General features: G+C 33.5%; 1 protein-coding gene across 1 annotated transcript; it reads right to left on the reverse strand.

The window, feature by feature from the left end:
- Positions 1-3,195: 3,195 nt before the first annotated feature.
- LOC143536977 (fanconi-associated nuclease 1 homolog) lies at positions 3,196-9,671 on the reverse strand. The gene is made up of 15 exons (XM_077030848.1): positions 9,531-9,671; positions 9,260-9,416; positions 8,326-8,834; positions 8,142-8,246; positions 7,788-8,052; positions 7,633-7,695; positions 7,434-7,508; positions 7,238-7,356; positions 6,839-6,909; positions 6,671-6,758; positions 6,130-6,270; positions 5,861-6,057; positions 5,177-5,450; positions 4,419-4,655; positions 3,196-3,712 (listed from the first exon to the last, which is right to left on the reverse strand). Exons 1-15 carry the CDS (start codon positions 9,669-9,671, stop codon positions 3,269-3,271), a joined length of 2,886 nt encoding a protein of 961 aa, XP_076886963.1. The 3' UTR covers positions 3,196-3,268.
- Between the last annotated feature and the right edge of the window lie 6,284 nt (positions 9,672-15,955).

Raw genomic sequence — 15,955 nt, forward strand, 5'->3', positions numbered from 1 at the left:
GTAAGGTTTGGTGTGTGTTGCAACTTAGTTTGCCTCTCTATTTATAGAGGAATAACAAGGCACAAGCTTTTCATCCCACCAATGTGGGATACACCACTATAGTATTTTCTTTCAAATACACACAATCACACATCGATATCTCATTCATCAATGTCTATTAGTGTGCATTTGTTGTGTCATAACAACCTACTAATGCACACGTAACAAATTTTTCAACAATCCCCCACATGAATGGAAATCGATTCTTCGAAGTAAGTTTCAGCAGTTGAGTATTGCCGGATAGGTAGGTGTTACCCTTTGAACCTTCCGTTGTGAAGCATACTTAGCCTCCTAGCGGTTTGTAGTCGCGATGACTTTGAACAGACCCCCATTTGTGTAGACGACAATATGCCTTCACACGATACTCTCCCTGGTTTGGTCAACCCCTCATTCTTGTGTCCGTTATGGTCATGGATCACGGTCCTGGTTCTACGAGAGCTCTAGGAAATTGCGCCTCCCCACAATTCCATTCGAAGCGACCACACTTCTCTCTAACATAGGTGATTCCCATGAATCATTAAAAGCAACATGGTTATTTCACTTAACCTTAATATGTTTAACCTCTCCCAAATGTCACTGGTTTTAGGGTACTCCCATAGGAGAAAGGACTAGGAAGTTCAAGACTCCCTTTGGTTTTGGGGTACTCCCCCACAGTGACTGCCTCTGGTCATATGATTAAGTTTGCCTATTGAACTTAGCTCTTGGGATCTCCAGTCTGCTAAGTTAGGTTTCCCTCATACTTCCTTTATCGCGGGCTTTAGTCCCATTCCTCTCGACAACTTATAAAATTTATCCGTGCTTAAGCCTTTTGTTAACGGGTCTGCAATGTTATCTTCTGACCTCACATGGTCAATCGTGATAACACCCGTTGACAGTAGTTGTCGTATCGTGTTATGTCTACGTCTCATATGCCTTGATTTGCCATTATACATTGAACGTTGAGATATACCAATTGCAGACTCACTGTCACAGTGTATGCAAATTGCCGACAACGGCTTTGGTCATTGTGGAATGTCTTCCACGAATTGACGTAACCATTTACGCGTTGTGACGTGACCATTAAACGGTAAAAATGGACATAAAAATGATGAACCACGCACCTGCGTTGCAATGTGTTAACTCGTTAAATTTAGACTGAAATGTTAACAAAAAATTGTAAAAGATGAAAAGTATGTGAGACCAAAGTGGAAAGTGAAAAAAGTTAAGGATTAAAACTAAATAAAATTATGACATGTTTGTAATCTATGAAAATTGTTGGTGCTAAAATATAAAACCAAAAAAAAAACATCACAACAAAGATGGAGAGTACAACAATATATGCATGAAGAACAAATTTAGAAACACAATACTCCCACTTTTGTTATTATATAAATTACATTGTTCTCCCTCTAATATGCTTTATATAGTGGTATGTAGGGGTGAGCAATTTAACCGTCATAACCGTTAACCAAACCATAACGGCCATAGCCAACCCGATTTTAACCGATAACCGTCATAACCGGTGGGTCGGTTTTAATGAAGTTTTAAAACCACCAAATGTGAGTCGGTTTTGGTTATAGATACTTCCAAGCCCGCCATAACCGAACCGACCCATTTATTTTTATGTTTGGGATTTATTTTCAACAAACATATTGTCGGATTATACCATTTTGATGTGTTCGGTTCAACTTTTGTTATCAAATTAACTTAAATTTCATTGTTAGATTCTATAATGCCATTTTTTCAACATTTGATATTGATGTTAATATATTTTGTTGAATTATGTCAAGTCATTTTTTCTAATATTTGGTATCAAACTTGTAGGCTCAATTAAATTGTTTTGGTTAAGGTTATCCGACCCATAACCGAACCGCTTTAACCTTCAAAACCGGTTAACCGAAACCGCCATAACGGATCGGTTATGGTTATGGTTATCCACTAACCGACATATCGGTTATGGTTATGGGTTTGGCTCAAACCCGCTCCAAACCGACCCATGCACACCCCTAGTGGTATGGTATAGATACGAAAGTTGAGAATCGTAATGGTTTCTTGAATTTATATAAAACAATATTATTAAAGTTATAAAAGAAGTCAAAAACATATTTTATATATATTTTATTTAGCAAAATGTTTTCCTCTCACATAATAGCTATTCATTTGACGTTTTATTAGGTTGCACCCTAAACTTTGACGTCTTATATGGTCATTTTATTTGCCCTTGCATGATATTATTATTATATTTTTCTCACTAAGTGTTTAAAGATAATAATTTATAAATAATTGTATTTTTTATAAAAAAAATCGTAGTTCATCTATGTGTTAGTTAAACCAAGAAAAAAATTATAGATTTAACATAAAGAGAATTCTCATAGAATTTCAGATTTAAAATTTCTAACATCATAGACTTGGACGTCGTTTAAGAAATCATCAAAAGCCACGTTCCTTCCTGCTTTTGTGTAGACAAACATGATACAAAGGATGATTAAAGTGGGACTGGTACAAATAGAGTTTTTAACCTAGTTTAGGAACATAGTTGAGTGTGGTAAATACACAATTAAATGACTTACGTGGTAGGTGAAACAAGCATTTATCTCAAACATGTTACTAGCATCACCCGACATCCCACAATTTATTAAGGTTGTCAACTTTTTACACAAGATGAATGTAACAGAAAATTAAAGGTTTGAGTTTAGCAGTTCAGCAACAGTTTTGGGTCAATTTCAAATCAAATGCGTAACACGATTAGCTAAATGGGTTGTATCGTGTCAACCTAGCGTATTCATTACTCGACTTGTTTATGTTTATAGGATTTATGGAGCTATTTATGTTAACATTTATATTATTTGCGGATACTATGCTAAAATATAACCGGGTTGAGTTTTGAAACAATTTTTTTATTGACATCTATGTTTTTTTGTAAATTAAGAGTACCTATACAAGAAACGAAATTGTAGTCATTGTGCTGTGTTCATGCCAACTCATGAATACAAATATTGAGTATAGGTTCATAACAAGATTAAAAAGATATGCTACAATGTGACAATAATGTCAAAGTTGTAACACACCCCCAAAATTTGTTATTTTTTTACTAAGTAAAGAAAGATTATGAATGATTAGTCATGAAACTATTTACTTCACAAATATTTGAATAACCCTTTTGAATGTTTTTTGTATTTATATATTAACTTGTTAATATTTTTCAAAGTTTTACAAATCAAATCTGTACAAATCAAACAACTCACCATTCTTACTTAGAAACAGGAGGATTGACCCTACAAACCTCAGCATTGAACCCGGAATCCATAAAAAACAGAAGCCACGCACGTTGTTGTTCAGAAAGCCGATCGCGAGGCCCTTTAACTTCAGCAAGCTTTGCCTCACCGCTATAATCTGAATGAAACCGCCACAATAATAGATCCGGCATGCCACTAGACCAACTCCTGTAATCTTGTGCCAGGTGTCGGCAAATGGTTGCCATGCAACCACTACCTATGCAAGTCACAACCGCTCGAAGCTCAGTTAAGGAATGTCGGTTCCAGTTAACGCCTCGACATGATGTTCCAAAATGGGATTCCCATGATGTTATGAGGATTTCCTCTGCCATGCCTTCCTGAATCTTTGATAATAGTGGTTCTATGATGTTTTTTCTAGATTCATAAAAGTAATCTGTGTCTAAATCTAAGGGTGAAGTCTGCAATATAATGGATACAAAAAATCAGATAAATATATATACATACATATATATAAAAGTGTTTAGATCAGAACCAAGAAATATGCTGAAAACTGCAAGAATCACATAATGCACTTTTACTTCTTGCCTAGAGAGAGAGAAGGGTGCTCATTTAAGTAGTTAACTTGTTAATTTATGATTACAAAAGTGATCTTGTTAAAATAATAATCTAACCTTTATTCAGATATAGAGGGGGTGTTTGGGATTGCTTCTTAAAATTGCTTTTTGTTTTTTGGACATTTTGCCGCTCCAAAAAGCAAAAAACAATTTTAAGAAGCAATCTTAAGAAGCAATCCCAAACACCCCCAGAAATTTAGCAGGTTGCATACATTAAAAATATTTGGTCATCTTTCAACCCGTTTGACCTATATATGACCCATTTTCATCTCAACTTTGTTTTATCCATTTGACACGTTTAAAATAATCCAAAGGTTTGGTTAGAACCCATTTTGACCCAAACCAAATTGACAAAATTTTTTAGCAACCCGCCTTCACCCGAACCTATTTTTTACAAAACCTGTTTTGACCCATTACCCAACCCGACCCACCCGTTTTTCCAAGTTTAGCTAAAACAATTGGATACTTAAAATTAAAATAGCGTGTGTGCATAAAGTGTCCGACACGATATAATACATTTGGCGCAAAGAGTAAATGAATTTGAGTATACCTGAAATCTGGTAAGAAAGACATTTGGCACATCAGAAAAGATGGCATCCCACATAAGCAGCCCAAAAACGGTCAACCAAATTCCACTTTCTGAATGAACCCCTTCCCATCCACCTCCATCTTCTCCGGCATAATACAGAAGAGCAAGCTCCTCCACCCCACATTGTTCTCCATCTTCACCATAAAACCTGCTCTTTGTCCCGGTTTTACAGTTAAGTGGCCTACCTTGAACATGAACCTAAACAATAGCTCCAAACAAAGAGTTTGTTAAATGAAAATATAGAGCAAACATTAAATCTTAAATCTAATAGATGTCATAACTTCATGTCTACATATTAACTGATTTTTTTGGGCCAAAACAAAACCAAAGTCTATTTAATAAAAAACCAGCATGAACGATTGTTTTTGTTCATTTAGTTAAACGAACGAACATGAACACATGTCTCATTCATTCATTTATGTTAGGCCCAATAAATTGATGGTGTTCGCTCAATTATATTCGCTTATGTATGTTAATATGCGTTCACTTATTCTCATTTGTTTACGTTCGTGAACCGTTCGTTTATACTACTAACAAATGAACATAAACGAACACAAGCATGTTTATTTTCTTATCAAAAGGACACAAACACGAAAAAGGTAGCCGTTTACTGTTCACATTCAATCGTTTGTTTGGTTAAAGTTAAATGATTAAACACAAACATGCTCAGTTCGTGTTCGTTCAGTTCATTTACAAGCCTAAAACCAACAAGTAACAACCTCGGGAATCTTTCTATTGACAGATTCCGAAAAACTAGGAATCTTCCACCGTCTTGGTGGTTTTCCTAATCGAAGTACACGTCTTTGCAATGATATTCTTGAACCAGCACGAACCCATGGATCATCTATTCCACTTTCAGCAACAGATAGGCTCTCGTTGACCCGACCCAGGTGTTCCAAATCGATTGACAGTCTCAATGTCCAATAACCTCTTCTTTTATCTTTGTCAAAACTATGTAATAGATGCTTAAGTAAATCAATTGCATCGGTATACCTGTAAAGTTATAATGTATCTAATCCATTACAATCACGTATGAAAAATAACAAAATATACAACTGTTTCTATTTGACAATAATCATTAATTCTCTAGTCGGGTCTTGCGCCCAAGATTGTTAATATTTTTTTAATAAATCCTTAGAGTGACACTGACAAATATGATTACGACATTTATTTTACTTCAGCAATGTATAATTTATCAAGTACATGATTTAAAAAGCCTTATGCAATAAAAATACATTCTGGGTGACTTTCAATTTTCAACCGATTTTAACCCATTTTCAGCTTTAGCCCAAAACCAGCCCATGCACACCCTTAGTTGAGAATGAAACATAACCCGGATCAGCCCATTAGCAGGTCAAATTGTCAAAATAATCATCTACGAGAAAGTGTACGATAGCCCATACCTACGTTCAGATTCAAGAAACGAAACGCCTAAAAGAAGCACCTTGGAGTAGACCCACGGTGCTGAAAAACATGAAAATTTAACTGTTTTTGCAGCATAACTGGATGTGCGGGGCAAGGATATTGCAACACATCTCAAGACCATTGACGAGTCATCTTGTTCAAGAGATTCATCCATAATTTGTGCTACTTCAAGTGCCTATTGATAGCTTATATTAGACTGGTAAAAACTACATGCTAAAATATATTATATCCCAATTTTCAACATTACCTCTTCATACAATAGTAAATCATCTCTACTAGAAAACATCTGGTCAGTTACAATACAGTTGTAAGTTGGATACTTCATGATTCCCAAATCCACAAGTAAAAATGCTGATAGATCTTGCTCCCCATTACAAAAGAAAAGCCTCTGTAAAGAAAGTAAGAAACGATATATTTTGATAATTAGATATATCAGATGTATGTATCTTGAGTATGAATTATAAAAAGGTTTGGTAATAAGAGAATGAAAATGAAAAAAATCCATTTATTTAAAACAAACAAGCATGAACAAACTTTTTGTTCATTTAGTTAAACCAGCAAACATGAACACAAACTTTTTGTTCATTTATTTATGTTTATTCAATAATGCTCATTTACATTCGTGAACCATTCATTTATTCTATTAACAAATGAACACAATGAACGCAATCACACTCATTTTCTTAATGAACGGACAAGAAAACCTTGTTCGTTAAAATTAAAAAACGAACACGAACATGCACCGTTAGCGTCCGTTCAATTCGTCTACAAAGTCCTAATACAATTACCTCAACACGCCAAACTAGGGAATCGGCTGCTGAAGATATACGTATGCAAGAGCCAGTTTTCTCAAGAACCATTTTATATATCAATGAGCTGCAACATAAATGATTATAATTAATTGAAGAAATAAACTAAAGGCAAATGGAGTACATAAATTGGAATAATCATAAGACCTTGATCCATTCCCGTATGCAGAAAGAAGGGAAAAAAGGGACTCCTGCTTGCGTGAACCATAACTACATTTCTGAATAATGATCAAATTTATGTGAGATTTTTAATTTAAGATCCATGTAATCAATATCTATAAATCTGATATCTTGAAGAAGTCTAGTATACATACTATTAGATTATTAACAATTTATGGCCCGTATCTGTCCACACAGTAGTTCTTGTCATGTGTGGTCATCAGAAGCCAATATGTAACTTTAGGAGCACAACTACAGTTTCAACCAAATTTAGGAGGAACCTTCCAGCATGCTCCAACAGCCCATACTAAGTTAAGTATATAATGAACAGCCTTAACTTTTTAAAAAAGCAAATATGAAAATTGATAAATCTCATGCAATGCAGACCTTATTAGTCACACTTAATATTTCCCGCAGCTCACCAACGTTAAGAATGTTCAAGATTCCTTCCAAATCATCTTTGTGTAATTCACCTGTGGTTTCAGTAGAACAAACATAACCTGCTTCTGCAATATGACAAGATACAAGCTTATTGACGTTATATACATTGTGAATATTAATTGTGTAAAAGAAACTAAATTACCAGAGAGTTCCTTAACTGCAAGTTGATTGTCCAATATTTCAGGATAGTATATATTAGACATTCGAAACCATGGACCTGAATTAAAGAGCACACACTTATATAATTTATGCAAGGTTTATAAATCATTGAAAAAATATCAAAGAGATGGCATATAAAAAAACTGAGAATAATAAATGTTTAAAAGGTACATGATGTATACCTTTTCGTGTATAAAGGCGAATAAAGAGCCTTTGACTATCATTAGAAAGCAAAAAAAACTTTTCTGCAAAGAAAAACATACATAAGAATAATATTAGTATAAAACTCTACATAAACAAGAAAATACATAAACAGCACAAAGTTCAATATACGCACCTAAGAAGGTCTTTTCATCATGTGTGAAAACATGAGGAGTCGTCTTCAAAACCTCTTGTAGCAACAGACAAAAGTTCTGTTGGTACTTCACCATGCCAAGAGGCACTGTCTCACTTACATTAACAGCATTTATAACACGTCGACATAACAGCTGTAATATTTGAATCTTTTCGTCTTCTAGTTCGGTAAAAGAAATATTCTCTTGACACCAAATTTGAATTGGGACAACCGCACGAGATTGTTCAGGAACCAACGTTATACGACCCTGCAATAAAATCACTGTAAAGTATCATGTAAAACATTATTTTAAGGGGATTTGTGTCAAGAACGTCATGCTGAAAAGTGTTATTATACCTCGAAGCTTATGTTGAATGTGTCCATTAACTTTGACAGATGTTCAGCTAGCTCCCGAGGTATATAACCAAGCACTTTACTGTGTTTAGAATCTGCAGAAAGAACCTGAATCCAAGTCCAAGTAATCCTTTAATATCAGTAAAACAGTTAAACTCGAAATGTAAACTAGCATTAAAAGGTTAACCTTAATGGCATTAGGGTCCTTAATATTTTTAGGATCTCTACAGAGAAAGATATTTTCTCCTGCTTGCAATTCATCTTCTTCACTATACCACCGGCCAACAATAAAGGTTGCAAGCAATTTTCCTGAAATGTCATCGTCTGAACTGACACTGTCATTATCAGTGACCTCAATCCCAGAAAGATTGGAAGGGGAGCTAACATTTGTATCACTATTTACAGTTGAATCATCCTTGATGATTCTGCCCTCGTTCTTCAAGGTTTCTGCTGAACCATCAGTATAAGCGTATGAAACATTGTCTGAACTTGAAGATGACTTGTATGTAACACTATTAGTTTCCTCGGTACCTATCCCACTCAAATCTGACACCTCCTTATCATGACAAGCAGAGTTAGACCTTGTATTGTCCAAATTAGTCTGGTCAATTTTGGCTTTCGATCTTGAGCTGAAATTGAACTGAAGAAGAGTCTGCTGGCTCAATTTCCTCTTGGTCCCTCTTGTCAAACATGCATCTAAATCAAAATGATTCCATAATATATATTAATGTGCAAAAATATTATAAAACTACCTAAAAACCCTATCAAGACATAATTTTTCCAGTTATAAACCATGATGAGCTATTAATAACAATACAGAAAACCAACCAACAAACAATATAATGCAAGGACCATTTAAACCACTACTCAAACTTCATTGCTTGCAATATATTCCTATAAAGTGAATTAACAACACATCTAGATACAAGCTAATGAACTGCAACTACTCATGATGACTAATAACTAATTAACTTGTCAGTCTGTCAGATACAAGTACAACCAACATGTCAACAACAGCTATTGAAATAAATATGATTGTAAGGAACAAACAACCATTCACAACAAAATCAAACTTTACAAAATTCAAAAATACTCAAATGCAACTTGGACTCTAGGTATACCTAAATGTGAGTTGATCATGTAACTTTCGCCACAAACCTTAATCCCGCAAACCGGACAAGTAACCATGTCCGAACTCGAACTCACAGCCAAATCACCACTACGTTCCTCTAACGCCTGGTCTGATTCATTTTCAACTTTCACAATACTCGAAGATATCTATAAATCAAAACAAACGAGATCTGATCTTATTATCAGATAACTAATCGACTGTAATGAATCATTTTATGACTAGAAATGGATAAAAATAGAAGAACTAATAATAATAATAACCTGAATGGGATCGGACATGACAGATTGACGATTGGGGAGGAACCGTCGGCGTTTTCCGATTAATCTGATTAGGCTTTCGCGTCCGGTGAGCATCGTCCGATTACTGCTTGATTTTGGGTTTGATTTTGCCCTAATTTTCATCTTCCTCTTCCCTCCTTTTTTCTCGGGTACTGATATGATATTAGCGGCGTATTTATTTATCCCGCCAAAAAAAAGGAAGCTAAGGCGTGTGCTTGTATATATTCCCTTATTATCTTAAGCATATGGTTTAAGCTTTTAAGAAAAAACTTCTGCTCAATTAAAAGCCTTGTTTGGTTCAAAAAGCTTGAAGCTTTTAGTTCAGAAGAAAAGGCTTAAAGCTTAAAGTTTCTACTAGTAGTGTTTAGAAAGAGCTACAAGCTTTTAGTATGTTAATTTACTGAAATAACCTTCTAAAAGAAATGCATTTACTATTTTTGTTTATAGTTATGCCCATTTTAGTAATTTTATACATTTTATTAAAAGTTCCAGCTACTCTGCCAAATTTCTAAATATATTTAAAAAGTTACAGCTACCAGCTGTAGCTGTAGCTGTAGCAGTAGCAAAACTGGCTGATAGCTGTAGCTAGAAGCTGTAGCTTTTTAGAAATATTTAGGTGTTTGGTAGATTAGCTTGAACTTTTAATAAAACTAGTTGGGTGCTCGCGCGGTGCATCGTTCTAATCCGAAACCTATTTTGACTTGACCCCTTTCGACTCAAAATCGTACCAACATGAACCAGACTAAATTAGCCATTTTTACATCGACTCGTTCCGACCCTAATTTGGTCTTACATATGACTCGAGCTTGCCTGACTCGACTTGTTACCGATCCTAACCAATAATCACATAATATGTTAATCTTTTAAAGTTAAAGAAGTATAATAATATGATAATCAAATTAAAGAAAATAAAAATCTTGTTTTTATGATGCAATTTTTAAAAATAAATATTAACATGTGAAAAGGTTATGGTATTTTAAAAAGTCAAGGGTAGTTGGTTTTGAATATGGGTTAAATATGTAACTATTATATGAATTAACAAAATGTTATGGAAGTTCAAGTACCAAAATTGTAACATTTGAAATATGAAAAGCTTGTATCCTTTTGTAAACGCTACTAGTTGGAGCTTTTAGCTTCAAGTTTTTTCTTCTAACCTAGAAGCTTCAAGCTACTATAACCAAACAAGACTTTTCAATAAATTTGAGTTTTTTTTAAAAGCTTGTAGCTTAAAGCTCCTAAAAGCTTTTTGTCAAACATACCCCTAGTCTCTCTTCCATTTTTTTATCGGATATGTTAAGTCGCTTTTAATCTCTTCTGAAAAAATGTTGTTTCTTAGTCGGTACAACCTATCGTACCCACACATCCATTTTAACATTATCATCTTTACTACCTTTAAACTTTAAAGTACGTGTATATGTCTTCTTAGGCTATGTGTAGTGGAGGGGCTACAAATAGGTGCGAATTGTGACACGTGGCGCCTAGTCATCAAAATGGGCGAATTTGTTTTTGGGGTGTAATGGTGTAGGGCTACAAATTGGGCCCATGGTGTCTTTTTTTATTATTTTCTTTTTATAATTAAACTAATCGAATAAAATCAATTTCTTCAAATAATTAAATAAAAATGCATTCAAATTAAAAAGAAATACAAAAAAATACATAACTAAAAATATAATAAAACATATAGCTCGGTTGGTTTAGGTTCATCGGGTTCCATTGTAAGTTCACGTTCAGTTGGTTTTGCGAACCATGGTGTTGACCGAAAGGACGGAATGGGTGGTTCGGTTGGTTCGGGTTGTTTATAGGATTCATTTTGCATATACATATATATATATACACACACAACATATATACATATACATGTACATATACATATACATATACATATACATAGGGGATGGTTCAAGAAAGAAATTATATTATTGCAAGAAATGTGAGAAATGAATATGAATCACTAGTTTTGTTTTAAGTTTTAAATGCTTAAAGTTAAATAAATAAAATATTAATTATTCTCTTTCTTCAATTAATATAACTAATAAACCATAATATTTATTTATTTAATTAATATAACTAATTAAATTATTATAATTAGAAAATATTAAGAACTCATTTATTTTTATAACTTATTTTTTGTGTCTTTAATTTATATCCTACACAAGTATAGGTTTATTCATACATTAAAATTTCTTTTTATCCAAAACTAATTTCTTCTATCTCAATATATTAATATCTATCAAAACATACTTATATTATAATGAATAATACCAAAAAGCTATTTTACATGTGTTTGCATTAAAAATTAACAAAAAACATACAACCTACACAAAAACGTATAATCTACACTTGTTATAAGAATAAGACAACATATAACCTACACAAGAAAAACATATAACCTACACACAAAATTTATCATCAATGAAATACACACGCACACGAAAACATATAACCTACACATGAAAATTTTATCTTACACAAATACAATTTATTCATATATTAATTTATTTTAATTCAAAACCAATTTCTTGAAACTCAACATATCAATATTCATTAGCACGTAGTTACATTGTGATAGATAATACAAAAAACTATCATACACTTGTTTGAATTAAATGTCAATAAAAAATATACAACTTACAAAAAAACATATAACTTACACTTGTTATAAGAATAAAAAACATATAACCTACATACGAAAAACATATAACCTACGCATGTGTAGCCGTGTAAGATATGTCTATTTTGTGTAGTTTATATAACTGTTGATGTCGAATTACATATGTAAGTTGTATGCTTTTTGTATGTTGTACGTTTTTATGGCTCAAAACAAGTATAGGTTATATAACTTTGTGTAAGTTGTATATTTATTGTTTACATTTAATGGACACATTTGTATGATATTTTTTTATTATTATTTATGACAATAATTTTTTATAGACATACTAATTGAAAAAAATATATATTATGTTTTGATATTTAGTGTTAAAAAACATGCTAATAAATTGAGTGAAAATCATTTTTTAATATAAAGAATATTATTATATGAATAAATTGTATTTATGTTGAATAAAATGAATAATGTGTAAATAAAAAACAGAACTAAAGTAATGTTTTTATCTTTTTAATTATTATAGTTAAATTAGTTAGATATATATTAATTAGAGAGAGATTTATTATGGTTATATTACTTGTATTAATTGAAGATAGATAGTGCATTTATTGTTGCATTTACATTTTTTTATTTATTTTTAAATATTTAAAACCTAAAATAAAACTAGTGGCTCATATTCATTTCTTTAATTTCTTGCAATAATTTGATTTCTTTCTTGAACTTAAACCTATATATATATATCACACAACATGTATACATATACATATACATATACATATGCATATACATATACATATATATACACACACACACACAACACATACATATATATATATATATATCACAACATATATACATATACATATACATATATATACAATAGTAATATAATAATATATAATATAATAATAACCTTCATATCCTCTAGGCGATAATTAAACCCCGCCCCCGCCCCAAATCGCCCACATATCGCATGGGGCGGTGTTCGCGCCCAAATTCGCCCCTTTTCGCCCCTAACTCACGCCCACTACAGATAGCCTTAATAGCCTAACAATATGTTACATGTAGTATCGCAACCCTATAAAACTTTCCATCATAAATTTGGTTAATTTGTTTAGTTACTTTTGAATTTGGATAATAAACTAGGTGGCAACTTGATGCGTTGCGGCGTCGGACATGAATTCGGTTGTTACCAGTTAGGTTCGTAATGATACATACATTAAACACAAAACACAAATTAGTAGACACTTAAAATAGCAGCGACTCTTAAGGCATATTTTACAAAAAAAAATATTGAAAACAATGTTTATTCAGTCAGTAAAACATGGTTATTGCAGCGGCGAGTCGACGTGAATTTGATCAGTATCGGATATACTTGTTACGATTCGGAACTAAACCCAAAAAGTAGTTCCGTTAATATAAAATTCTTAAAACAAAAATCCGGACGTTATGACGGCGAATCAACACAAATTCCATTGGTATCTTTAGGTTCACTTGGATGGCTTGATCATGTTGCATCTTGAATTAGCAGTGAAACCCTTTGTCAATTGAGTTTGGCTAACTGTTACATAAGTAATTGCTAATTAACCCAACCAACGAAGCTTACAAGACCCTTAACTAATCTAATTCGTTCAATCGAGTTAACCGGGTTGAATCATGCCAGCCTTGTTATTTTGTTTAGGTAAGTGAGTTGTGACTAGAACTAACATATTTATATTGAGAAAAAAATTACATCTTTTATAAATACACGCACATCATTACTCTATTGCAATACATGGTTTATCGGATTTACATCTACTTGTTTCGTTTGAATCATTTATTCTTATTATTTATTTCTACATTTAAATCTTTCCGGTTTTTTTTTTCGTTTATAAAGTATATCATAATTAAATTATTGATATTAACTTTATTTATTTCCCATGCATTCATGTTAATATTAATTTAATTTATTTATCACACATCAATCCCACAACATTTGTTGGGCGATTCTTCTTATGTTGTTAGGTTTCATGCAACATACTATAAATCTCTTTGAAACATTCATCACTAACATGCTTTGACAACATATTGCTCGATTTTATTTATGCTTAGTAATCGCATGGCAGTGTCATGTCATGCTGAAGAAACACTAGGCGACCCCGAGTAGATTATGGATAATCTGAGGGTTAAGTAATGTTTCCCACGAGGGTTAGGTCCGGCAAAGAAGGATGTTCTTCAGATGACCTGCAAAACAGACACCGTGAGCTCGTCACTGAGAAGGGGGGGTTCCTCCTTGTGACCACCATCCGGCGTGAGAATCAGACTAGATTGCTCTGAATATAAGTGTATATTGAGAGAAATAGCTAGTGAAGGTAAAATACAAGATGATGATACCGTTCCAAGGTGTTGGAGTATTTATAGCCGAAGGTAGGTTTCCAAGCAGGTACAGCCAGCTGTATAATATTCCTGTTCTACCAACTATGGGCTACGCACGTGCCATGCTGGTTGGTGGGTAGGCAGCGGCTGATAGTGACAAGGTCGGCTGTGTATTGTTCCCTTTCCACCAACTGCAGGCTATGTGCGTGCCACGACAAGGGTTGGTGAGTAGGCAGCGGCTAATAGTGACAAACAGTACTAGAGCATGCTCCTCCTCGTACTGTTGTCGGTGAGCTGTCACCCTGTGATTGGTTCATGGGCTGCTTTGGTCAGATCTTGTCTATTTTGTCCATACATTGGCATGTATAGTACAAAAGATCTTCCAGAAGCATACGGACCGGCTCATTTGGGCGGGAGTATTCCCGCCTTGCTCATTCCTTCAGGTGACACTGAATTATTGAGAGTTAGTGCCTTGTGCGTGTAGCCTTGCTATTAGTGCGGGTAGCCTTCCCTGATGGCTTGTATCCGCAGCTGCGGGGACAGGCGGGGTACTTCACCATTGGGAGGCTTTCCCTGCGGGAACAGCTGGCGTACTGCGCGTAAGGTCTTCATCTCTGAGCATGGTGGGTCCTGCGGAACCAGTTGGTCCTTGCGCAGACGTCCCTCTTCAAGGTGAGTCTTGCGGGTCCAACTGGGCTCTGCTGGGACCTACCTCTTCACATGCCTTGAAAACATCCTTGGATAAGTGCTAAAATCTTTACGAAATTGCCTTCTAGCTTGTTTTTGTTGCTTATAAGATTTTGTAAACGAGCCATAAAATATTAATAATTTACCTATCGTTAACTTGAATAACGGAGTAGAAAAGGGAAGCCGAACCAATTGCAAATTTAAATATATAAGCTAAATTAACAAATGTTTTAAGATAAAAATACGACTTAATTATACCCATGAAAAATTGTATATTATTAGATTTATTATATATGGTAAAAACTAATGTCAAAGTATAATCATTAAAAATTTTAAAATTATATACATATTAATTTTTCTTAATGAAACTTATAACATGACTACTATACAACATTCATTTTTTCCTGATTTAAACTTTCATGTATCTTTTTATGCAGGTTTTTAAATTAATAGGTGAAGGAAATGATCTTTACATGGAATTAAAATAATTTAGAATAATTAATGAACAAAATATTACTTAATTAATAGTGGCTTCTGTTTATAATCAAATGAATAAGTCACTCGAAGCTGGTATCAAGGAATAATTATCAATTAATTATGAAAACGTATAGTTGTAAAGGTTGTTTATGAAATTATTCCCTGAAATACTTTGCACAAATGTTTCGTTTCGTGTTTTAAATCCTAAGAGATTAAATATTATACTATTATTAGTTTTTATCCCCCGTATTATGAAGACTGTTTTACATTACTCGTTTTTAAT

The sequence above is a fragment of the Bidens hawaiensis genome, unplaced genomic scaffold (genome assembly GCF_021521415.1).
Source record: "Bidens hawaiensis isolate Kalapana, Puna unplaced genomic scaffold, B.hawaiensis_p1.1 tig00011076_1, whole genome shotgun sequence".
NCBI classification, from domain to species: domain Eukaryota; kingdom Viridiplantae; phylum Streptophyta; class Magnoliopsida; order Asterales; family Asteraceae; genus Bidens; species Bidens hawaiensis.